The following is a 26,957-nucleotide window of genomic DNA, read 5'->3' as shown; positions in this document are numbered from 1 at the left end:
CTCTATTGTAGAAATCCCAATGCCTGAAGCGTTTGCACAGGCAGGAAAACTCTTCTCTCTAGGGAAGTTTATAATCCTGCTATTAAGTCTTTGAATGGGCTTTGTTTGTTTTTAATTTTTTTATTATTATTCATTTTTAGAGAGAGAAAGAAGAGAGAGAGAGAGAAGGGGGGAGGAGCAGGAAGTGTCAACTCCCATATGTGCCTTGACAAGGCAAACCTAGGGTTTCGAACTGGCAACCTCAGTTTTTCCAGGTCGACGCTTTATCCGCTGCACCACCATAGTCAGGCCTGGGGTGGGCTTTGACCAGAGCTCCAAATAATATTCTACTTTGAAGCAATTAAGTTGCAAAATAACATTATGCTGCTATATTTCAAAAGCAACTTTGGACAAAAATATTTTGGTCTTTTAGGCCACAACAAAAAATTGCAAATATTATTTTAATTCTAACTAAAACTAATCACAAACACATATGGTATATAACATATATATAAAATGCACTGTGAATATTTATAATGCTTTCTCTATTTTGTTTTGAACAAAATGACCACTTTCTATTTGTATAAAATATAAAATTAAAAAAAAAATGTTGCCTGACCTGTGGTGGCGCAGTGGATAAAGTGTCAACCTGGAACACTGAGGTCGCCAATTCAAAACCCCAGGTTTGCCCGGTTAAGGCATATATGGGAAGCAACTATGAGTTGATGCTTCCTGCTCCTCCCTCTCCTCCCCTTTCTCTCTCTCTCTCTCCTCTCTCTAAAATCAATAAATAAAACTCTTTTAAAAAATGTTTAACTGGAATTAACTAGTAAATAACTTACAAGTGGATCAAAGTACAGAAAAAAGAATAGACATTGGGCTGCATGTTACAGGTGTAACAACAGGTGGACAAATTTCTAAATAAAATACCTGAAAGTGGCTATTATATCATAGTTGATAACCCATAAAAGTTTTGTTTTTCAGAAAACTTAAAAAGCTTAATTCTATATCTACTGCTATTATAGTTCACTGATAATTTAAATAAATGATTCTAGTATTGAATTTCACAGTCAGCTTTTAGAGCCAGTACCTAGTTGGTATTTAAAACAGCTCTAATGCAGATTATTGTGTAATTACGGTAAATGCCAATATAATGTAATTAAGCTTAACTACTTCACTAGATTAAAGTGTCTTAGAACAAAAAAGACAAGGCAACATGTATAAACACATACAGAATTTTATAATGAAGTAATTTCTCAAAAATTCTAAAGGAGCAAATATCAAACTTGTAAAAGAAATGCAACATCTGTGGACACAATTTAGAACTGTGAAAAATACATGCTATGTGCACTTATATTAGGGATGATGGTTTTCATTTAGTTGTCGTTTATCAATAGGTCACTAAAACTTAAAATAGATTTACCACTTGCAAGTTATAAAGCCAGTTTTGTTTTTTCTTTCTTTATTTCAAAGCCAATTTTAAAACTAATCATTACAGTTGCTTTCACTGTCGGTTTCTCAGTTTCAGGGACCATGACTTTATTTCTCATGCCACCCAGCCCTGTGCTGCTCCCTAAAGAGCTATTTAATGAAGGCTTGGCTCTGACTGGCATGTGGCTCGAAGAGAATGCCTTAGAATAATCACAAATAACAGTGACAGGAAACAAGTGCTCTCTGTTACTAAATCAATCATCCCACAAAAGGGAAATTTCCCTCCAAAGGTTTTCCTAACTTGGAGGCTGTAGAAGGAAGGAGGAGATCTAGGTGAGCTTCTGAAATCAATTCACATGCTTTTGTCAGTGAAGTGTGACCTCCCTTTTCAAAAATCATTTAAGCCCTGGCTGGTTAGTTCTGTGTTAAGAGCATCGGCCTGGCGTGCGAATACCTGGGATTTGATTCCCAGTCAGGGCACACAGGAGAAGCACCCATCTTCTTCCCCACTCCCTTGCCCTTCTCAGTTCTTTCTTTCTCGTTCTCTCTCTTTCTCTATCTCTCTCTTTCTCTCTCTCTCTCTCTCTTTCTCTCTCTCCTCCTCCTGCAGCCATGGCTTGATTGAAGCAGGTTGCCCCAGGTGCTGAGGATGGCTCCATGGCCTCTGCCTTAGGTACTGTACTAAAAGCTTGGTTGAACAATGGAGCATCGCCCCCTGGTGGACTTGCCGGGTGGATCCCGGTTGGGGTGCATGCGGGAGTCTGTCTCTGCCTCCCCTCCTCTCACTGAATAAAAAAAAAAAAGAAAAAAGTCATTTAAATAAAATGTGATGATAGATGCATATAAGAGCAGGACATTTAATTCTACTTTTAAAGTTATCCTTATTAAAAAAGATGTCTGAAGTAATTTTTCTTATCCCTAAGCCACCTTCCAAGATTAATTATTTGATGAGGAGAACCCTTTGTATTATTTTTTTTTCATTATTCCAACAGTACAGGAGAGTCCCCTCTCAAATACCAGACATCACTCTCAGAGGCACATATTCTAGACTAAGAATCATTCATAATTTTATGAAAGACTTTTTGAGCCAACAATACTAACCTTAAGGTTGGATAAGCAGTTGTTGAGGAAAATGTGCCACCTGTTCAGGAACAGCTGTTTCTGACTGACACATAGCAGACAGGTCACCAGAGGGTACAAGGCCTGAAGAAAAGACGATAATGTCACCAGAGGACTACAGTCCAACATACAAGGTAACACAAGTTCTCTGGACCCTCCAGCCTACATGGATTGGAATAAACAGGGTCCTTATCACAGAATAAGGCCCAACCAGTGCCTTGAGGAGGCGGCTGTTTCACAAAGTCTTTCTGATGACAATGGGAATAGATAACCTAGAGTCACGTGGAGTACACAAGTTTCATGTCCAGTGAGTGGAAACCTGATTCAGAAATTTAGTCTTTCTTTTCAAATGTTTTACATAAGCTCACTCTCGGATCACTCTAATGCCCAGAAGGAAACCTGGAAGGCAAGCTAATTTTGAAAATGTTACTGGCTTTTTTGCTCATAAACATTTACTAGTGTGCTCTTGCCTTAGAAGTAGGTATATATATTTTCTTTTGTATGCAGTCTTCCTGTAATTAAGGACGATTCCTAAAAGAAGTGTTATTGTGTTGGTAAACTCCACCAGGACAAATCTGACCACAGAAGGAATCTGCTTATGATAGAATAAACAGAAGTGCTGCTGCACATCTCCAGTCTCACTGGTGGCTCCCGCAGCAGCTGGAGGGAACAGAAGAGCTAGCAGGCAGCTGGCCCAAGAAATACGCACAGGGGAGCCATCACCCTCTGCTGAACCAGAGAGCACTTGCCTTTACGGCTTCCCCTAAAGTGAGGCTAGTGAAGACTTAAAGTAGCTTATCCATTAACTCGAGTTAACAAAAAATTGCCACGCTGAGATTCAATGCTTAACAATTCATTAACTTAGTTTTTATTTTTTATTTCATTTTTTTGTTATATATAATAGTCACACTTTTTTCATTCAAAAAATTTCACTAAAATATATGTATACATATTCACATATACTATATACATACATGTGCTTTAAATATAAAATGATTGTGGGATGTGAATTGGTGGGGAAATAATGCTCGATTTCATTTTAGAGTTTAACAAACTCAGAAGTAGTTCATTTTAGATTATAATTCTAGATTCACTTGAAGTTTCCACTACCTCAATATTCTTTAAAAAAAGTTTAAAACCATTTTTTGTCAATTACAGCTTATATATTTTAGATTCAGGTGGACATCCCAGTGATTAGACATATTAATACTAAGTGAGCTCCCAATAAATCTCATACCAATCTGACATTATACACAGTTATTACAATATTATTTACTACATTCCCTATGCTGTACTATATATCTCCATGACCCTTCTGTAACTACCAATTCATACTACTTAATCCTTTTTTTTCACGCATCCCCCTGAACCCCCCTCTGGCAATTGTCAAAATGTTCTCTGTGTCTATGAGTTTGTTTCTGTTCTGCTTGTTCATTTATCTTTTTAGATTCAACTATTTATAGATATGTATTTATTGCCATTTTATTGTTTATATTTTTGAACTTCCTTTTTCCTCTTTTTTTTTTTTTTTTTTTTTTTTTACAGAGACAGAGAGTCAGAGAGAGGGATAGATAGGGACAGACAGACAGACAGGAACACAGAGAGATGAGAAGCATCAATCATTAGTTTTTGGTTGGGACACCTTAGTTGTTCATTGATTGCTATCTCATATGTGCCTTGACTAGGGGGCTACAGCAGACCGAGTAACCCCTTGCTCGAGCCAGCGACCTTGGGTCCAAGAAGGTGGGCTTTGCTCAAACCAGATGAGCCCACGCTCAAGCTGGCGACCTCGGGGTCTCAAACCTGGGTCCTCACATCCCAGTCCAATGCTCTATCCACTGTGCCGCCGCCGGGTCAGGCTCCTCCTCTTCTTTTTAAAGAGACCCTTTATAAGCCCTAGCCAGTTGCCTCAGTGGTAGAGCATTGGCCTGGCGTGCAGGAGTCCCGGGTTCGATTCCTGGCCAGGGCACACAGGAGAGGCGCCCATCTGCTTCTCCACCCCTCCCCCCTCCTTCCTCTCTGTCTCTCTCTTCTCCTCCCACAGCCAAGGCTCCATTGGAGCAAAGTTGGCCCTGGCACTGGGGATGGCTATATGGCCTCTGCCTCAGGTGCTAGAATGGCTCTGGTTGCAACAGAGCATCGCCCCCTGGTGGGCGTGCTGGGTGGATCCCGGTCAGGCGCATGCGGGAGTCTGACTGCCTCCCCGTTTCCAACTTCAGAAAAATTAAAAAAAAATTAAAAATAGATATGCGAGAGTAATGGCGCAGTAGGAAGCGATACCAATTAATCTCCCCCAAAACTCAACAAGATCTTCAACCAGAAACAGAAAAACCTATCCTTGGAGCCTCCAGATGTTTCGCAATACACCCGAAGGTATGGTTGAGTGAAAAATTGGCTAAATATATAATCAAACCCCGAAGGAAATAGGGAGTAAGAAATGCTCCGCCTTCCTCACTAACCTAAACAGGGCGGCTTTCACTGGGAACGGAGAATATAGAAACTGAGGCGGGCAAAGGGGGTGAATAGATCCAGGCCGCGGAACAAACGGCTGAACCAGGCTGTGGCACAGAGATCCAGGCCAAGGAAAAACTGTTCCTGTGGCAACCCGGGCAATACAAGCTAACACTCACGCCAAACCCAGACAAAGAAAGACAAGCGGGGCAGCCATTTTCCCCGATCTCCTGGTTGGCATGCGCAGATAGTGGGCAAGAGATTCCTTCCAAAGCCCTGAGAGTGTGCGCCCATGTTGTCCCACAGAGAGGCAGAGTCAGAGGCCTCTGTGTGGGCCGAAAGCGGAATCTCCGGGCCGCCCCACGCCCTGGGCAAGCCGCGCACGGGTACGGAGCAATAGCCAATTCCAACGCCGGAACATTTCCGTGCAGGTGGGGGTTTCACTCAGAGGGTGAGGCGGCCGGCCTGATATCCTGGTCTGCGCGCACAGAGAGTGAGCGAGAGATTCCTCCGAGTGCCTTGGCAGTCCCCGCCTGTGTTATCCCACAGAGAGGCAAAGTCAGGGGCCTTTGTGTGGGCCAAAAAGTGGAATCTCGGGCCACCCCAGCGCCTTGAAAAAGCCGCACCTGGGGACAGAGCGAGAGCCAATTCCAACACTGGCACTTTTCTGTGCGGGTGGGGGTTTCACTCAGAGTGTGAGACTGCTGGCCTGATATCCTGATCTGCGCGCACAGATAGTGGGCGAGAGATTCCTCCAAGTGCCTCGGCAGTGCGCGCCCGTGTTATCCCACAGAGTGGCAGAGCCAGAGGTCTTTGAGTGGGCGGAAGCCCTGCCTGATTATGCTAGCAGCTCTGACTGACTGAGCCTTACCCAGAGCCCTGTGCTGAGTGGGAATAGAGTGGGGAGTTGCCAGCTCTTTGAGCCTCTTACTATCCAGGCAGAGGCAGCAGCAACCCCATAGCTGGATTATCAGGCTACTAATTGAGGAAGGAAAGACTAGGAGAAAGGCTCCAGGAACACGGACTCTCTCACTGGCGCAGCCTATAAATGCTAATGAGCCTCCACTGCCAACGAGACTGAAGCACAATACACGACATCGCCATAGAGACTTATCAACTGCAAACCTCTACCTGAGCGTGCCAAAGGGGCAGAACCCGAGGTACAGAGTCACCGACCAGGAAGAGGGAGAGAAAAGAAAAAGCAAGAAGGTAACTTCTCAAAATCAAGAATAATACACAGACCTTATAGCCTATCCCATTTTATTATATTTGTTCGTTTGTTTCTCTTATCTTCAATCTTGATATTTTTTATTCCTCCTCCAATTTGGTCATTTAACTCTCTGCCGGTCTTACTCTCTCCTCTCCTTGAACTACACTACCCATAAATGTTACATCTCCCATTATCTTTTCTTTCCTCTTCCTTTCTCTCTATGAGGGTTGCACTCCAAAACCCTTAACTCTCTCTCTCTATCCTCTTTTTTCTTTTTTCTTCTTTTGGTGGTTCCCTCTTTTTTCTCTCTTTCTTTTCTCCCTCTATATTAGTTTCTTCCTTTCTCCTTTACGTCTCCTCTCATTCAAACCTCAATAACGAACGATATCTTATCTGGGACTCAAACTTATGTTTGTGGCATTTTGGGGGGTTTTTACTTCACCTTTTTTAACAGAACAGCAGTGCTCCCATCCCTGGCTCTCCACTTTATCTAGTTCTTGTTCCACTAAATACAATAGTAATTTTTTAATTTGTCCCCCCATTTTCCTGTTTCCCTCTTATTCCTCTCATCATAACTCTTAGTCAACCAACACTTAAAAGCAAATCATTTTATTCTTGACCCACTTTTTTCTTATTTGCTTTTTGTGGGTCCATAAGCCTTTTTTTTTTTAAACTTTCTTTTTTTTTATTTTTTTTGCCCCTTTATTACTTTTCCCCAATTCAGGCCCTCCATTACAGGCATTGTTTGTTCTATTTAGTACAATATAATTCACAGTTCACCACAAGATTTTCTCAAGAAAGAGGGTAGAAGAGAGGAGAGAAAAAAAGGGGGGGGGAATAATTTCCTTTTTTTAAAAAAAATTTTTATTTTATTTTTCTTTATTTCATTATTAATTTTTTTTAAAAAAACAACTCTTTGATTTTTTATTTTTTTAACTTTTTATTCTTAATTAAATCTCATTAATACTATCAACAAAACCACCCTCAGATGCCATTAAGGAAGAGAAAATAGAATATCATGGATACAAAAGAAAGAGAGGTAACATAGCTAGATGAGGAAAAATCTATGGAGAAAAAATTTAATATATTGGAAACCTTGGAGCTAAATGACAGAGAATTTAAGATAGAAATCCTAAAAATCCTCAGAAATATACAAAAAAACACAGAAAAGCACTTTAGGGAGCTCAGAAAACAACTCAATGAACACAAAGAATATATTTCCAAGGAAACTGAAACTATAAAAACAAATCAAACAGAGATGAAAAACTCAATTCACGAGCTGAAAAAAGAGGTAACAAGCTTAGCTAATAGAACAGGTCAGATAGAAGAGAGGGTTAGTGAAATAGAAGACAAGCAACTTGAGGCACAACAGAGAGAAGAAAAAAGAGACTCAAAAATTAAAAAAAATGAGATAGCCCTACAAGAATTATCTGACTCCATCAAAAAGAATAACATAAGAATAATTGGTATATCAGAGGGAGAAGAGAGAGAAAATGGAATGGAGAACATACTCAAACAAATAATAGATGAGAAATTCCCAAGCCTGTGGAAAGAACTAAAGCCTCAAATTCAAGAAGCAAACAGAACTCCGAGTTTTCTTAACCCCAACAAACCTACTCCAAGGCATATCATAATGAAATTGGCACAAACAAATGGCAAAGAAAAAATTCTCAAAGCAGCCAGGGAAAAGAAGAATACAACATATAAAGGAAGGCCCATTAGATTATCATCAGATTTCTCAGCAGAAACTCTACAAGCTAGAAGAGAGTGGACCCCAATATTTAAAGTCCTGAAAGAGAGGAACTTCAAGCCACAAATACTATACCCATCAAAGCTATCCTTCAAATATGAAGGAGAAATAAAAACATTCACAGATACAGAAAAGATGAGGGAATTTATCATCAAAAAACCCCTAACTCTAGGAATTCCTAAAGGGGGTTCTCCAATCAGATACAAAGAACAAAAAAAAAAAAAGCCACAAGTAAAAGCTCCAAGAAGAACACAATAAAACCAAATTTAAACTGTGAAAACAACAAAAAGAAAGGGGGGGAGAGGATGGAGATTAACAGTAGCAAAGGACGATGGAGTGCAAAAGTACTCACAAAATAGTTCGCTACAATGAACAGGGTAGGGACCCTTTTCATTACTCAAAGGTAACCACCATTGAAAAAACCACCACAGAAGCACATGAGATAAAAAAGATAGCAACAGAGGAAAGATGTATGGAATACAACCAAATAAAAACAAAAGATAGAAAAACGAAAGAGAAGGATCAAACAAGACACAAAACTAACAGAAAGCAATCTATAAAATGGCAATAGGGAACTCACAAGTGTCAATAATTACAATAAATGTAAACGGATTAAACTCACCAATAAAAAGGCACAGAGTAGCAGAATGGATTAAAAAAGAAAATCCAACTGTATGCTGCATACAAGAAACTCATCTAAGTAACAAGGATAAAAACAATTTCAAAGTGAAAGGCTGGAAAACAATACTCCAAGCAAATAAAATCCAAAAAAATGCAGGCGTAGCAATACTCATATCTGATAATGCTGACTACAAGACAACAAAAGTACTCAGAGACAAAAATAGCCATTTCACAATGGCTAAGGGGACACTGAATCAAGAAGACATAACAATTCTTAATATATATGCACCAAACCAAGGAGCACCAAAATATATAAGACAGCTACTTATTGACCTTAGAACAAAAACTAACAAAAATACAATCATACTGGAGACCTCAATACACCGCTGACGGCTCTAGATTGATCATCCAAACAGAGAATCAACAAAGATATAGTGGCCTTAAACAAAACACTAGAGCACCTGGATATGACAGACAAGTACAGGACATTTCATCGCAAAGTGACTGAGTATACATTTTTCTCCACTGTACATGGATCATTCTCAAGAACTGACCACAGGTTGGGCCACAAAAACAACATCAGCAAATTCAGAAAAATCGAAGTTGTACCAAGCATATTTTCTGATCATAAAGCCTTGAAACTAGAATTCAACTGCAAAAAAGAGGAAAAAAATCCCACAAAAATGTGGAAACTAAACAACATACTTTTTAAAAATGAATGGGTCAAAGAAGAAATAAGTACAGAGATCAAAAGATATATACAGACTAATGAAAATGACAATACAACATATCAGAATCTATGGGATGCAGCAAAAGCAGTGATAAGAGGGAAGTTCATATCACTTCAGGTATATATGAGCAAACAAGAGAGAGCCCAAGTGAACCACTTAACTTCACACCTTAAGGAACTAGAAAAAGAAGAACAAAGACAACCCAAAACCAGCCGAAGAAAGGAGATAATAAAAATCAGAGCAGAAATAAATGAAATAGAGAACAGAAAAACTATAGAAAAAATTAATAGAACAAGGAGCTGGTTCTTTGAAAAGATCAACAAAACTGACAAACCCTTGGCAAGACTTACCAAGGAAAAAAGAGAAAGAACTCATATAAACAAAATCCAAAATGAAAGAGGAGAAATCACCACAGATACCATAGATATACAAAGAATTATTGTAGAATACTATGAAAAACTTTATGCCACTAAATTCAACAACCTAGAAGAAATGGATAAATTCCTAGAACAATACAACCTTCCTAGACTGAGTCAAGAAGAAGCAGAAAGCCTAAACAGACCTATTAGTAGAGAAGAAATAGAAAAAACCATTAAAAACCTCCCCAAAAATAAAAGTCCAGGCCCTGATGGCTATACCAGCAAATTTTATCAAACATTCAAAGAAGACTTGGTTTCTATTCTACTCAAAGTCTTCCAAAAAATTGAAGAAGAAGCAATACTTCCAAACACATTTTATGAGGCCAACATAACCCTCATACCAAAACCAGGCAAGGACTGTACAAAAAAAGAAAACTACAGACCAATTTCTCTAATGAATACAGATGCTAAAATACTAAAAAAAATACTAGCAAATCGAATACAACAACATATTAAAAAGATAATACATCATGATCAAGTGGGATTCATCCCAGAATCTCAAGGATGGTTCAACATATGTAAAACGGTTAACGTAATACACCATATCAACAAAACAAAGAGCAAAAACCACATGATCTTATCAATAGACGCAGAAAAGGCTTTCGATAAAATACAACACAATTTTATGTTTAAGACTCTCAACAAAATGGGCATAGAAGCAAAATATCTCAACATGATAAAGGCCATATATGATAAACCATCAGCTAACATCATATTAAATGGCACTAAACTGAAGGCTTTCCCCCTTAAATCAGGAACAAGACAGGGTTGTCCACTCTCTCCACTCTTATTTAATGTGGTACTAGAGGTTCTAGCCAGAGCAATCAGACAAGACAAAGAAATAAAAGGCATCCATATCGGAAAAGAAGAAGTAAAGGTATCACTTTTTGCAGATGATATGATCCTATACATCGAAAACCCCAAAGAATCCACAAAAAGACTACTAGAAACAATAAGCCAATACAGTAAGGTCGCAGGATACAAAATTAACGTACAGAAGTCAATAGCCTTTCTATATGCCAACAATGAAACAATTGAGAATGAACTCAAAAGAACAATCCCCTTCACGATTGCAACAAAAAAAAAATAAAATACTTAGGAATAAACATAACAAAGAATGTAAAGGACTTATATAATGAAAACTATAAACCACTGTTAAGGGAAATCGAAAAAGATATAATGAGATGGAAGAATATACCTTGTTCTTGGTTAGGAAGAATAAATATAATCAAGATGGCCATATTACCCAAAGCAATATACAAAATATCATGAGATTTATATGGAATTATAAAAAACCCGAATAGCCAAAGCAATCCTAAAGAAAAAGAATGAAGCTGGGGGCATTACAATACCTGACTTCAAACTATATTATAGGGCCACGACAATCAAAACAGCATGGTATTGGCAGAAAAATAGACACTCAGACCAATGGAAAAGAATAGAAAACCCAGAAATAAAACCACATATATATATATAGTCAAATAATTTTTGATAAAGGGGTCAAGAACACACAATGGAGAAAAGAAAGCCTCTTCAATAAATGGTGCTGGGAAAACTGGAAAGCCACATGCAAAAGAATAAAACTGGACTACAGTCTGTCCCCCTGTACTAAAATTAACTCAAAATGGATCAAAGATCTAAACATAAGACCTGAAACAATTAATTGCATAGAAGAAGACATAGCTACTAAACTCATGGACCTGGGTTTTAAAGAGCATTTTATGAATTTGACTCCAAAGGCAAGAGAAGTGAAGGCAAAAATTAATGAATGGGACTACATCAGACTAAGAAGTTTTTGCTCAGCAAGAGAAACTGATAACAAAATAAACAGACAGCCAACTAAATGGGAAATGATATTTTCAAACAACAGCTCAGATAAGGGCCTAATATCCAAAATATACAAAGAACTAATAAAACTCAACAACAAAGAAACAAACAATCCAATAAAAAAATGGGAAGAGGACATGAACAGACACTTCTCCCAGGAAGAAATACAAATGGCCAACAGATATATGAAAAGATGCCCATCTTTGTTAGTTATTAGAGAAATGCAAATCAAAACTGCAATGAGATACCACCTCACACCTGTTAGATTAGCTATTATTAACAAGACAGGTAATAACAAATATTGGAGAGGCTGTGGAGAAAAAGGAACCCTCATACACTGTTGGTGGGAATGTAAAGTAGTACAACCATTATGGAAGAAAGTATGGTGGTTCCTCAAAAAACTGAAAATAGAACTACCTTATGACCCAGCAATCCCTCTACTGGGTATATACCCCAAAAACTCAGAAACATTGATACGTAAAGACACATGCAGCCCCATGTTCATTGTAGCATTGTTCAGAGTGGCCAGGACATGGAAACAACCAAAAAGCCCGTCAATAGATGACTGGATAAAGAAGATGTGGCACATATACACTATGGAATACTACTCAGCCTTAAGAAATGATGACATCGGATCATTTACAACAAAATGATGGGATCTTGATAACATTATACGAAGTGAAATAAGTAAATTAGAAAAAACCAGGAACTGCATTATTCCATACGTAGGTGGGACATAAAAGTGAGACTAACAGACATTGATAAGAGTGTGGTGGTTACAGGGGGAGGGGGGAGAGGGAGAGGGAAAGGGGGAGGGGCACAAAGAAAACTAGATAGAAGGTGATGGAGGACAATCTGACTTTGGGTGATGGGTATGCAACATAAGTGAATGACAAGATAACCTGGAGTTGTTATCTTTGAATATATGTATCCTGATTTATTGATGTCACCCCATTAAAAATAAAATTATTTAAAAAAATAAAAATAAAAAATTAAAAAAAAAGTTCTTTAAAGAGATCCTTTAACTTTTCATGTAATAGTGGTTTGGTGGTGATGACCTCCTTTAGCTTTTTCTTGTCTGGAAAGCTCTTTATGTGTCCCTCAACTCTAAGCCAGTGGTCCCCAACCTTTTTTGAGCCACTGACCGGTTTAATTTCAGAAAATATTTTCACGGACCGGCCTTTAGGGTGGGACGGATAAATGTATCACGTGACCGAGACAATCGTCAAGAGTCCGTCTTAGACAGATGTAAGAGAGGGAATCTGGTCATTTTTAAAACATTGTTCAGACTTAAAGATAAATAAAACAGAAATAATGTTATTTATTCCTTCTCTGTGGACTGGTACCAAATGGCCCATGAACTGGTACTGGTCCGCGGCTCGGGGGTTGGGTACCACTGCTCTAAATGATAGCTTTGGCTTTCTCTGACTGGCTTATCTCACTTAACATAACACTCTCCAGGTCCAGCCACACTGTTGCAAAGGGTAAGATTTCCTTCTTTTTATAGCTGAGTAGTATTTGATCGTGTAAATGTACCACAGCTTTTTTATCTACTCATCCACTGATAGAGTTGCACTGCTTCCAAATCTTTAATTTTAATAAATTTAAAAAAAATATTTTGTTGACTTACAGAGAAAGGAGAGAGAGTAAAGGGGGAGTAGGAAGCATCAACTGGCCGAGTTGCCTCCCATATGTGCTTTGACCGGGCAAGCTGGGGCTTCAAAGTGGCAACCTCAGCATCCCACGTCGATGTTTTATCCACTGCCCCACCACAGGTCAGGCCCAAATCTTGATTATGGTAAATAATGCTACAATGAACATAAGGGCGCATATATTCTTTTGAATTAGTGTTTTTGGTTTCTTTGGATATGTTCTCGAAAGTGGAATCACTGGGTCATAAGGCTACACTGATCTATATTCCCACCAACAGTGCAGGAGGGTTCCCTTTTCTTCACATCCTTGCCAACACTTGTTGATTTATTGATAATAGCCATTCTGACAGGTGTGAGGTGGTTATCTCATTGTAGTTTTAGTATACATTTCTCTGATTAGTGATGTTGAGCACCTTTTCATATGCCTATTGGCCATCTGCATGTGTTCTTTGGAGAAGTGTCTATTCAGGTCCTTTGCTCATCTTTTAATTCGATTCTTTTTTTTCAGTGTTGAGTTTTATGAATTTTTAAAAATTTTTGCATGTTAACCTCTTATCAGATATATTATTAGTGAATATTTTCTCCCATTCAGTGGGTTGTCTTTTCATTTTGTTGACAGTTTCCTTTGCTGTACAAAATCTTTTTAGTTTGATGTAGTCCCATTTGTTTATTTTTCTCTTTTGTTTCCCTTGCCCAAAGAGGTATATCAAAAAATATTGCTATGGGAAATGCCTGAGATTTTACTGCCTATGTTTTATTCTAAAAGTTTTATGGTTTCACAACTAGGAAGTACCATATAATTTCACTCATATGTGGAATCTAATCTAACAAAGTAAACCACCAAAGAAAATGAAACAGACTCATGATACAGAGAGCAGACTGACAGCTGTCAGATGGGAGGCGGGTTATGGGGTTGGGTGAAAAAGGTGAAGGGATTAAGCAAAAAACAAAAACCCATAGACACAGACAACAGTGTGGGGATTATCGGAGAGAAGGGGGTGGGAAGAGGTAGAAAATGGTAAAGGGGGGATAAATGATGATGGAAGGTGACTTTGGGTGGTAAACACACAATATTCAGATGCTATGTTATAGAATTGTACACCAGAAACATATAATTTTATTAATGAATGTTACCCCAATATATTCAATAAATAAAAATAAATAAATGAAAGCTTTCCTGAGTAGAGAAGTCTTGGTTGTAGGTTGTTGCTTTTCATCACTTTGAATATTTCTTGCCAATCCTCTGGCCTGAAATGTTTCTACTGAGAAATTAGCTGACAATGTTATGGAAATTTTCTGGTAGGTAACTGCTTTCTCTTGCTGCTTTTAAGATTCTCTCTGTACTTAACCCTTTGCCTTTTAATTATGATGCATCTTGGTATTGATCCTTTGGGTTCATCTTGTTTGGGATTCTCTGAGCTTCCTGGACTTGTAGCCTTTTTCCTTCACCAGGTTAGGGAAGTTTTCTCAAAAGGATTTTCAATTTCTTGTTCTCTCTCTTCCCCTTCTGGCACCCTCATGGATGTGAATTATGGTATGCTTGAAGTTGTCCCAGGTACTCCTTACACCAGGGGTCCCCAAACTTTTTACACAGGGGGCCAGTTCACTGTCCCTCAGACCGTTGGAGGGCCGGACTATAAAAAAAACTATGAACAAATCCCTATGCACACTGCACATATCTGATTTTAAAGTAAAAAAACAAAACGGGAACAAATACAATATTTAAAATAAAGAACAAGTAAATTTAAATCAACAAACTGACCAGTATTTCAATGGGAACTATGCTCCTCTCACTGACCACCAATGAAAGAGGTGCCCCTTCCGGAAGTGCGGCGGGGCCGGGTAAATGGCCTCGGGGCTGCATGTGGCCCGCAGGCCATAGTTTGGGGACCCTTGCCTTACACAGTCTTCATTTTTTTTTCGATTTTTTTTTCTTTTTGCTGTTCTGATTGGGTGTTTTTGCTTCCTTATGTTCCAAATTGTGGTTTTGATTCTTGGCTGTATCTACTCCACTGTTGATGTCCTATAAATTAGTCTTCATTTCAGTTAATGTGTTCCTCATTTCTGACTGCTTCCATTTTTATGATTTCCATGTCATTTTTTATGCCACTGAAATTCTAAGTTCATCTACTCTTCCCCTAATTTCACTGAACATTCTTATAATCAGTGTTTTGAACTCTACATCTAATAGATTGCTTGTCTCCATATTGTTTAGTTCTTTTTTGGGAGTTTTGTTCTATTCTTTCACTTGGGACATGTTTCTTTGTCTCCTCATTTTGGCTGCCTCTCTATAATTGTTTCTATGTATTAGGTAAAGCTGTTAGGCCTCCCAGGTTTGGTACCCAAGTGGCCTAATGTAGTAGGTGTCCTGCAGAGTCCAGGGACACAGCCTCCCAGTTCACCTGAGCTGGGCACTCCAGGTATTCTCCCAACCCCGAGTGAGGTGTGTGCGCCATCCTGTGGTAGTGGAGCCATTTGCTGTTGGCACATCAATGGGAGGGAATTATCTCCAGGCCTATTGACTACAAGGACTGACTGTGACCAGCATTGAGGATCACTGGGCAGGGACTCACCCCACAGGACAGGACTTACTTCACTGGGGCTCTGGTACCTGCTGATTCTGCCCCTTGTGTCACCTGTAGAGATGAGTGGGTGCTGTTTCAATGTGGTCCAAAGCTGTCTACCAAGTGGGCTGGCTCTGGGGCCTCCCTGGAGGTGCAGGCCAAGGTCAGACCAGGGCCACCTGGCATGAGCTACAAATTGATCTGCAGAGGGCTGCTACTTGTGCTGGGTTTGGAGGTGCCCAGGAGAGACCAAGGTGAGAACCAAGACCAGCTGCCGCTAGTGCTGGTCCTCGAGCCACTTAGAGAGAGGAATGGGGCATACCTAGTCTGCTGCTTGCCTGTGAGGCTGTAGGAAAAGTCTGAAGCATGAGCCAAGACAGGCCATGTCATTCATATGGGAAAGCCACTGGAAGCAGTTTGGCTGGCCCTGAAAATTGAATGGGGCAGGGTCTCAGGGAATCAGCGTGACCAATGTAAGCCCATTTGATAGATACTCAAATATGGTGCCTGCCAGCTGGCTTGGGAGGAAACAGCTTAGAAAAGAAACAATGGCCTCTGCCAGTAGTTCTGTCTGGCAGAAAGCTGCCCCCTAGCTCTTGCTCTAATGCCAGACAGGTCAGTTCTTCCCCATATATTCCTGGTGCCATTTGAGCTGCTGCCCTAGTGCTGGAGCTCAGAGGGAGTCGCCTATGCAAGTCCATGCTTGGACCTGTAAGAGGAGCTGCCCGGGGCCCCAGCAGCTCTCCCTCTCCCTCAGCCACAACGCCTGATGGTTGTTACAGACAGAAGTAATGGGGTCTTCTCTTCCTGGCATTGGAACCCTGAGCTGGGAGCCTGCTGTGGTGCTGAGACCCCTCACTCCTCAGAGAGGGGACCTCCAGAGTAGAGACAGCTCTCCTGGTTTTAAACTGCCACATGTGGGGATGGGACCAACCTGTTTAGTGTCTCTGCCCCTCCAACCTGTCTTGATGTGACTTCTTTATATCCCTAGTTGCAGAACTTCTGTTTAGCTAAATTTCAGGCAGTTCTTAACCCTTTGAGTAGTGAGTTTTTTTTCATGCTCCCTGACCCCCCAGGAGTGAGTTGTTTTTTTTCAAAAAGTAAAATTAGTTCCAGTTCGTTTTATTAACTTAAAATCATGTTTGTTTGATAACCAATTTATGGAAACAAGAAGAACATACATTTGCCTAATTTTAATGTTGCCTTACACATTTTTAAAATAAATCTATCTTACTCTGGATAGTCAGGAGGTATAAGGGTGTACATGAACGTTTGTACTACTCAGAGGGTTAATGATAGTTGTCTGTAGATTAATTGTAATTTTGATGTGGTTGTAGGAAGATGAGAGTACCTAAGCTGTGTTTACCTAAGCTGCCACCTTGACTGGAAGCCTTATTATTATTTTTTTAAATCAACTAAATTGTATAACTATTTTGAACGACTGCTACTATTGAGTGCAACTCTAATTCAGGCCAGTAATCTAAAACAAAAACAACAACAAAACCACACAACCAGGCAATCAGTCACAATGACCACAGAATGTAGGCAAATAAGCAAATTTGTCACCACTACCAGCAAAGCAACTCTGAGCACCTGCCTAAATTATGGTGGCAATGTTCACTCTGAGGACCAGCCTCAGCCACACCAGTAACCAGAGGCCTGAGCGAGCTGCTCCCCTCACACTTTCACAACGACAGTTGGCATAGTGCTCGCCAGTTTGTAAACCAGAGCTTCACTTACTACTGAGGACAAGAGGCTGTAGGAACTGAAAAGAATTTTCTATGCTGTTCTTACTACAAAAGCTTTCCCAAAACTGGTTTTCTCAGTATTCGGAGAATATTCCCCATGGGCAATTACCTGCATCCCAACTTCCCCTCTCACGTGGACACATTATGGTCTGAATATCGGAAGAGGAATTAGCCAGGGAAGACTCTCGAGGACTGAGAGAAGAAACTGTTACTATAAACTTTAGCCTTCATATTGAAAAAGAAAAAGAATCACTTAAAAATTAAAACAAAAATTAGTTAAACCCATTTCAAAAATAAACAGCACAATCCTTAGGTCCAGAAGGGTCATCCAAGGTGACACGGAATAATTCTCCTACATGACCATGATTTAATCCTGCTCAACATTAAGTGCAAACTTCGAGGTTGGAAATGCTCCCTTTCTTTGAGGGAGCTGCAGGTTATTCTCCTATCAGTGGAATGCTTGCAACCCTCAAAGAGTTTCCAGCCCTGGAATTCTTCTCATAGTTACTAACCAAAGAATGCTTCTTTCGAGAAGAAAGTTCCAGAGTGGTATCATACAGACTTTCAACAAAGTTTCTAAGGCAGGGAACATTGACTTCATTTTTAACAGCCTGAAACAGAGAGATACATGTTAATATCATATGAATGAACTTGCTGATTCTCTAATTCAATTTAAAGAAGTTCTTAAAAATGAAAAAGTAGCAACTCACAGCAGCAACGGGGACAAGAACTTCAACAAAAAGCCCTGCCAGGGCATGCTTGATGTCTTTGTCTTTGACCTCCAGGAAATAGTGTGCACATTCCTGAGGAGGAGAAAAAGAGTGAAGGATGACCCCATAGACTGAGATGTGCACAGAAAATGTATTGACACAAACTTAAGCAAATCAATCTTAATTCCACCCATACACACTAACACTGCAAATACCATAATCTATTAAAAACAAACAAACCATGCATTCAGCATTATATTAAAATTCCCAATGGCCCCAATGACATTTTCCAAGGTTGGCTTGCTTTCTCCCCTCCAACTTCCATCTCAAATTGCTAAGTTGAAAGGGCAAAGCATCTGCAATGAGCAAGTAGACACTCATCTGCTGACTTTCTTGTAGATTCAATTGGTAATTCATTTCCAACTAATTTCTATTGACCACCTAGCTGTGCGGAGCCCGGAGCCCTGAACTAACCCAGAACACAGATGGTAAACATGGGGAGAGAGGAAGAAGGCATTATATTTATCTTAGACACTGGCAGCCCTGGGCACAGAGCTGTTTAATTGCTAACCTTAAATTTTAAGTGTGTTTATTATTCAACAGTTTCACAAGCAAGTCCAGAGGGCCCCTTCTCCACCTTAGATGAGGAAATCTTTGCAATAGTTCCTCAAGCAAGGATGTCTTTGCCTATGGACTATCATCCATGAAATGATGATTTTGGTTGCCCAAGGATCGTCTAATAGGAGTTGTCCTGTCCAGAATTCTATCAGCTCTCTCTCCTTCTTGGCCTTGGCAGTAACTTACTGCCAAGATATTGTATTCAGAGAAGAGTTGAAGGTTACACGCATTTGGGATGACATGTTAGTATGTGTATTAGCTATTACCACTTACTGTCAGTCAACATTGAAACTATTACCAACAAGTTACAAAAGTCCCCAGTCTATCAATGTCACACTTACACCCCAGCCCAAGACAGGCACGGCACCATGGAAAGCCAATGACCAAAGAATGGAGCTTTATGGTTTTAGTATTGTGACCCTTTCCCTACATTATTTTTCATATGTATATAAAGTCTCTCAAATCATCATTCAAGTACATGAAATAAAAATAATAATAGCAATTACTGGGAATTCTTAGAACCACCTTCTAAGCTCAGTGTCAGTACCACTACATTGCAAATAAGGTAAGTGAGGCTGAGGGCAGAGGGTGTTAAATCTGACTGCTCAAGGTCACAGAGCTGGTGAATGCTGAATCTTGAATTCAAACCCAAGAAGTCTGATACACAGCCTAGGTTCTGTTTTTATTTTAAACAGCTTTTTTTGAGATATAGTTAACATACCATGCAACTCACCATTTAAGTGCACAATTCAATGGCTTTCTATGAAGTTGCTGTTGTAGAACTATCACCACAAATTTAGAGCCTTTTCATTATCCTCAAAAGCAGCTTCACCCTCTTTACCCTTCATCCCCAGCCTCCTCCCCACACTCCTTCCTTAGGCCCACACAACCATGCTCTGTGTCTATGGATAGTTTATAGAAATAAAAGCACCCATGCAGCTCCTTTTGTACATATGCTGGCTGCTTTCACTCAGTATGTTATATTAAAGATGCATCCATACTAGAGCACTATCAGTATTTCACTGCTTCTTCTGGCCAAATAATGCTGTATGGAGAGACTGCACTTTGTTTATTTATTCATCAGTGGATGAACATTCGAGTTGTCTTTACTTTTATTGCAACTATGAATGATACTGCTATGAACATTCCAATTCATGTTTTTGTGTGAACATGCATTCTCACTTGTCTTGGGTGTACACCTAGAAACAGAATTGCTGGGTCATACAGTAATTCTAGATTTCGCCAAGTGAGGAGCTGCCAAACTGTCTTCCAGAGCTACTGTGCCATTTTGCAATCCCACCAGCAGCGTATGAGGGTTCTCATTTCTCTACATTCTCTCGCCAACACTGTCTGATTTTAGCTGTCCTAGTGGGTATAAAGGGGAATAACCTATATTCTTAACTCCTGTATCTTAGCTCTCATGAGATCTTCACTAAGTCTGATTCACAGTAGCATCAACACATCCCTTCAGATACTCAAGTTTTGTAAACTCTAATAGAGCTGCATAGTCTGTGGAATCTTCCCTAGCAACAATTCCTTTGTTAGCACATAATAATAAAGACTGTGTAGTCGATACCTAAACCTGTATAATATGGTTAATTTTTTTAAATGCACTGTTTCTGATAGTATGAATAAAAGTCTCTTCATTATTTGTTCTGATGCCCATGAATTTTAGCACAGCCAACTAAAGGAATCAGCTCTAAAAATTAAAAAATCAACTATACTTTATTTACAGAACAATATGTAGTCAATGGGTAAAAAAAAAGAGAAAAAGAGAGAGAAAAGTTAATAATTAAGACATTTCACTGGACACCCTGCTCCAAAGATGCTATAAAGTTTAAAAAAGAAATTATTTGTCTGCAACTCTATTATTTGGTTACAAAGCCCTTTCTGAATTATTAAGGAAAAAGCAGAACTTTTTTCCACCTTGACAAGCAATGGGGCTTTCAGACTCCCAGTGAGTTACTCTGAGGAAGGAAGTCATTCAAGCTGATAGCCCCTTGGTCCTCCTGCCCAAGGTATTACCTGCATAAACTGAAGGGAGGCCTCGAAGTCCTCCACCGGATACATCTTAATTCGAAAGAATTTCATCCCCATTATCAGGCTGATGATGCTCTGAACAACATATGGGCTCTGCTCCTTGTGCCGTAATTCTTTGAGCTCTGCCATAAATTTCTTCTTCACAGCATGGAATCTAAGAAAAGAACATGAATGATTTATCAAATAACAGGTAGAAAAGTGACTGTAATGGATGCCTCCAGCATCTCGGGGTGACAGGGTACAGGGATGGGTGAGTCCTTTGAATCCAAGTACAGTGGCTGCCATTTTGAAAGGATTTGATAGTGGGGACTGGGTAGAGTCCCATCTTCTCCTTTCTTCTCTTATTCTGTAAGATGTTCAACATCTCCTTCAGGCTAGGGATAGCATCCAGAGTTATACAGATTCTATCAAAATAGTATTGCTCTGTAATGGAGCTGCATCCCTCAGGCTTAGCAGTTTCCAGCACACTTTCAGACTTCAAGGGCCTGAAGCATCTGGAGGTGAACATAGAAGCAATGGCAAGCCAGACCAGCGAGTTCTGACAGTGACAGGGAATAGTGCCTAGGAACATTCCTACATCCACTTTCAAAATTTTATTGTTTTTTTTATTAGAAAATTAAATTCAATAGGGTGACATTAATCAATAAGAGTACATAGGTTTTAGCTAAACATTTCTACAACATTGAAACTGATTATGTTGTATACCCATCTCCCAAAGTCAAATCATTTTCTATCACCTATATTTGTCCCCCTTTACACCATTCTCCCTACCCTCTTCCCCCTCATTGCACCCCCCATAACCACTTCACTTTTATCTATGTCCATGAGTCTCAGTTTTATATGCTACCTGTGTGTGAAATCATATAGTTCTTAGTTTTTTCTGATTTACTTATTCCACTCAGCATAATGTTCTCAAGGTCCATCCATGTTGTCATAAATGATAATATGTCATCATTTCTTATGGCTGAGTAATATTCCATTGGATATATGTACCACATCTTCTTTATCCAATCCTCTATTGAGGGACACATTAGTTATTTCCATGTCTTGGCCAATGTGACTAATGCTGCGATGAACATGTAGGTGCGTGTGTCTTTACGTACCAATGTTTTATGTTGTTCCTTATATAGTTTTAGGTCATGATTATTGAATAAAATATTTTTAGGTGAAAGGAACACCTCCTTATGGGAAAATTTAAATCAGCTCTGGAAGATGAGTGAGCTCTCTACTACACATATAGGAATTTGCAACTAAAAAGAGCCAGCCCTAAGGAACTTAAAGGCATTTGTGCTGCTTGAAAGTGAAATAATATTAATAATTAATAATATCAACTACAACATTATCATCTGGGTTTAGTAAAAAGAATAGATCTTAATTAGAGGATGCAAAGTGGTAGCAGATCTTTGGAGTACTTAAAGGTGAAGAGGTGAAGAATATATACACAAAAGTTACCCAGACCATTTCCAAGAGAGCCGGTTCACCCACATAGGTAAAAAAAGAAAACCCAAGGAAAGCATTCAAGACTTACTGTATTTGGTTTCCTGAGAGCATCAACCTGAGGGGCCCATAAGTTAAATGGGTCAGTTAGGAACAAGGCATTCTGATGATAGAAGTTAAAGGCCAACCAGTAGAACCCCAGAAGTATGGAACAGCAACTCTTGATGGCCAAAAGTAGAAATTTTAGAACAAGAAGGGTAACATACAGATACTGTTTCACTAAAAGGCAGTGAAAAGGCTGTTATTCACTGATGAGTTAAGTATAAAGGGCTTTGTGAAAGGTGGCAATTTTCTGGTTCTTGGCTTAGGTAGAAGAGGTGACATGGTATACATTTGGTAACAACCAGTTAAAATTGTTTGTCTTTTTCTAAACCATGTATGGACTTTTTCCTTTAGGTTTGCTACATAAATTTCACAATTAAAAAAAATTGTTTTAAGAAGACAATGGAGCAAAAAATATAAATTCCAAACTTCAATGTCAGCAGTCTTTTCTACTTCTTCTAGCAAAGAAATCTATGATGATGATGATGATGATGATGATGATGATTATGGCAGCAAGGAGACAGAGTTTACAGTATGCCAGGCAGAGTTCAGTGAACTTCACACGGAGTAGCTCATTTAACTCTCACAACCACTGCAGTAGGATACTACTATTGTGCTCTTTTTACAGAAGAGGAAACTGTGGCAGAGATTTTGTAATGTGACAATGTCACATAGCTCTTAAGAGGCAGAGCTAGAATTTTATGCAAAGTGTCTGGCTCTAGCATCCATACTGTTAACCTTCATGCTGGAGTATGACTAGTACGTCTCAAAGTGTGGGTTCCAGATCAGCATCACCTGGGAACTGACAAGAAACACACATCCTCTGGCCCACCACAAACCTCCTAAACAAGAAACTCTGTGTGTGCTGTGGGGGAGTCCAGTAATTCTGATTAACAAGCTCTAAAGGCGATTCTCACTGCCCAAGTCTCTGTGGCACTGCTGTGAATCAGGAACGACAATCACGTACTATGTTTGTAAGATGGTGCACGTTTGATGCACGGGCTACTCTTTTACATTTTTATCTTCACAGCAATCCACTGAGTCAGGCCAAGAATGCGTTTCCAGTTTACAAATCAAGAAACAGATCTGGAAGACCAAAGTGACAAAGAACAGACTCAAACCCAGGTCTTCCTGATGTAAATTCCAGGAATTTCTACTGAATCCAGCTTCATAGTCAATGACAGTCATGAAGTGACAGCTATGAATGTAGCCTCTGCTCACTAGAATAGGGTACAGTTCATTGGAGCTATTGAGCCATGTAAATAATAATAATAATAATAATAATAATAATAATAATTAAAGAGGTGTGTTAGCAGGTGTCTGGAACTTTGCCTGGATCTCTCTGATCCTTCAGGGAGGTTAAATGCCCCAGGCCAGATGACTGGCACATATTTCCCATTGTTTTTTATGTGGCTGATGATATACTTATAGAAGCTAGAAGGCATTGGAGAAAAGGCTCTTTGCAGCTGGATAAGCAGAGGGGACCTGAGGTGCCCAGGGTGAGCAGAGGACTGCAGACAGAGACGGGGAGAGGGCAGGGAGGAGACACGGCGTGCAAAAGCAATTGAAGTGACTTCCAATCAATATTATAAATATTAATAATTCCAAACTAAAAATCATGTTTCAATTACAGTTATGTCCAAGCACTAAAACAAACAAACAAACAAACAAACACTATGGCTTTAATTCTGAAATGTGAAGGTATAAAAAGAAAAATTAATCTTACAGGTTACAGTTATATTGTTTTCAAGACAACACAATACTAAAACAAGGAGAGGCAGGAGAAGGCAGTTATTTGTAAAACTCACTATTTCAATGTTCTCACAAGCTAGTGGTTACAAGTCTATTTATTTCTCATTTAAAAATAAATATGGCTATCTTTTACTTTAAAAATTCCAAATGACCTAAGCATGTTATTTTAGCATAAAAATAACCAAAAATCTATTTGTACTAAAATTTATTTTCCCTTAAAAAAATTGTAGGGCAACTACATTTCTTTTCAATGACTGTGACTTACTTTAGTGATTGGTATTGATTTTAGTAAATACATTAGCTAAATGATTGCTCAGGCTTCGTTGTGTTATGAAATTTATATAAAAATAATTCATGTTTTAAAATACAATAAATAGTACATATTATAGCAATGGGAGTAGGAATGTATACATTAAGATTATATCACATAAGGAGAAAGCAGTTTTGAAGTCTATACATTTCTTTTTTACAGAGACAGAATGTCAGTGAGAGAGATAGACAGGGACAGACAGGCAGAAATGGAGAGAGAAGAAAAGCATCAATCATTAGTTTTTCGTTGTGACACCTTAGTTGTTCATTGATTGCCTTCTCATATGTGCCTTGACTGCGGCCCTTTAGCAGACTGAGTAACCCCTTTCTCGAGCCAGCGATCTTGGGCTCAAGCTGGTCAACTCTGCTCAAACCAGATGAGCCCGCACCCAAGCTGGTGACCTCAAGGTCTCGAACCTGGGTCCTCTGCATCCCAGTTCAACAATCTATCCATTGCACGACCGCCTGGTCAGGCTGAAAACTATGAATCTTAAAAGCAATCATCAGTATTTAAGATATACCAGATTATAACCAAAAAACACCCCTGATTTTAAAATATATAATTTTAACTTACTTGATTTTGAAAAAGTAAACCCTCTAGGTTAATATAACTTCATATCAAAAATGTTTTCCCTTAAAGACAAGAATTAAGCACATTATCACTGGTAAGATAAAAAATAGTAGTGAAAAAACAACTCTGGACTACAGGAACAGCTCTCAAAAACCAAGGAGCAAAGAAAGCCACACCGAGCTTGGTAGGGAGCAGTGAGGAGCGATGAGTCTCCCCTGCTTACAAGAATGAAGGGGGTGTGAGGCTGAGAGCCCAGAAGGGATCTCACTCCAAGGAGAAGAGAAGAGAAGAAAATATCGCTCACAGCCACTTGCCTGGGGACCTGGAAATGAGGTGTATTGAAAGGGCTGCATTATCTTACAAAAGGAAAGGGGGGGGGGGGAGAGAGACAGACAGTGAGGGGCAGAGGAATGCATGGGAAGACCTGAGAAGCTGACTCATGCAGTGCTGGAGGTGGCCATAGCAGGGAGTGGGGTTAATCCTTCCACACAATACAAGACTAAAGTGGTTCTGGGTACCCATCTCAAGATATCTCTCCAGCTCCAATTGGTGCAACAAGACACAGCTGAAAACAAGAAGTGGGGAGAAGGGGAGTAACTCAGGACTCCATGGAGATCCAAGATACACCTCCACATACTGAAGTTGAGAAAAAACCCCAACCCCGGAGAGAGTAACTGGAAGATCAGGCCTTCAGAGTGTCAGGTTACACCCACAGCATTCCTGGATACAGTTTCAAATAAGCCTCCTCCTCAGATCAGTAAACAAGACTACAACCTGTTAAGAAAACTGAGAAGAAAACAAACAAGATTTCAAAGTGACTCTACTAGAAAAACCAAATATGACATGAGGATTACAAATAACAGCTGATGCCAACCCAAGAGACCTAAAAATAACACAGCTGAAAAGTGGAGGCAGACAACACCAAGCCTAGACTCAACCAGCTCTACAAACAATACACCCAAACACACAGACATAATGAGAAGACAGAGAAGTGCAATCCAAATGAAACCGCAAGAGAAACCTCTATGAAATGAACTGAGTGATATGGAAATAACCAAACTTCCGGATGCAGAGATTAAAATAATGATTGTTAGGATGCTTAGAGATCTTAGAACAACAATGAATGGTCATTATGAACACCTATTTAAAGAAATAGCAAGTATAAAAAGGATACTGAAATATTAAAAAGGAATCAGTCGGAGATGACAAACACAATATCAGAAATGAAGACAACAATGGAATGAATTAAAAACAGGATGGATAGAGCTGAGGATTGAATCAGCAAGTTGGAGGACAAGTTGAACAGAGGCATGGAAGCAGAGCAGAAAAAAGAAAAGAGACTCAAAAAGTCTGAGGAAACTCTAAGAGAGCTCTGTGACAATATGAAGAGAAATAACATCCAAATGATAGAGGTTCCTGAAGAAGAAAAGAAAGAACAAGGGATACAGACTTTGTTCAATCATATCATAGCTGAAAACTTCCCTAAATTCATACAGAAGAAACTCTCACAAGTTCAAGAAGCACAGAGAACTCCATTAAAAAGAAAACCTACACCAAGACACACCATAATTAAAATACCAGAGCTAAGTGATAAAAGAGAAAAAATAAAAAGATGCTAGAGAACAAAAGGCTATCACCTACAAAGGAGCTCACATAGGGATGACATCTGACTTCTCAACAGAAACACTTGAGGCCAGAAAGGAATGGCAAGAAATATTCAGAGTAATGCAGAACAAAAACCTATAACCGAGACAACTTTATCCAGCAAGGCTATCATTTAAAATTGAAGGAGAAATAAGAAGCTTCTCAGACAAAAAAAAACCCCTCAAGGAATTATTTAAAACCAAACCAATGCTGCAGGAAATATTAAGGGGCCTGTTATAAACAGATCAAAGTGAGAAAAGAATATAGCAAAA

General features: G+C 39.4%; 1 protein-coding gene across 11 annotated transcripts in view; it reads right to left on the bottom strand.

The window, feature by feature from the left end:
• Window positions 1-26,957, bottom strand: part of FRY (FRY microtubule binding protein) — a 569,880-nt gene that overhangs the window by 210,380 nt on the left and 332,543 nt on the right. For all 11 annotated transcript variants that reach the window (XM_066369318.1, XM_066369317.1, XM_066369307.1 and 8 more), the window contains 4 exons: window positions 20,856-21,024; window positions 18,213-18,305; window positions 18,015-18,113; window positions 2,512-2,613 (listed from right to left, as the gene is read on the bottom strand). In XM_066369318.1, coding sequence (XP_066225415.1) covers window positions 2,512-2,613; window positions 18,015-18,113; window positions 18,213-18,305; window positions 20,856-21,024 — 463 coding nt within the window. The remainder of the gene's footprint in view (window positions 1-2,511; window positions 2,614-18,014; window positions 18,114-18,212; window positions 18,306-20,855; window positions 21,025-26,957) is intronic.

Source organism: Saccopteryx leptura, chromosome 2, assembly GCF_036850995.1.
Source record: "Saccopteryx leptura isolate mSacLep1 chromosome 2, mSacLep1_pri_phased_curated, whole genome shotgun sequence".
NCBI lineage: Eukaryota > Metazoa > Chordata > Mammalia > Chiroptera > Emballonuridae > Saccopteryx > Saccopteryx leptura.
Note: the sequence above shows the minus strand (reverse complement) of the source record. Positions and strands in the feature narration are given on the sequence as shown.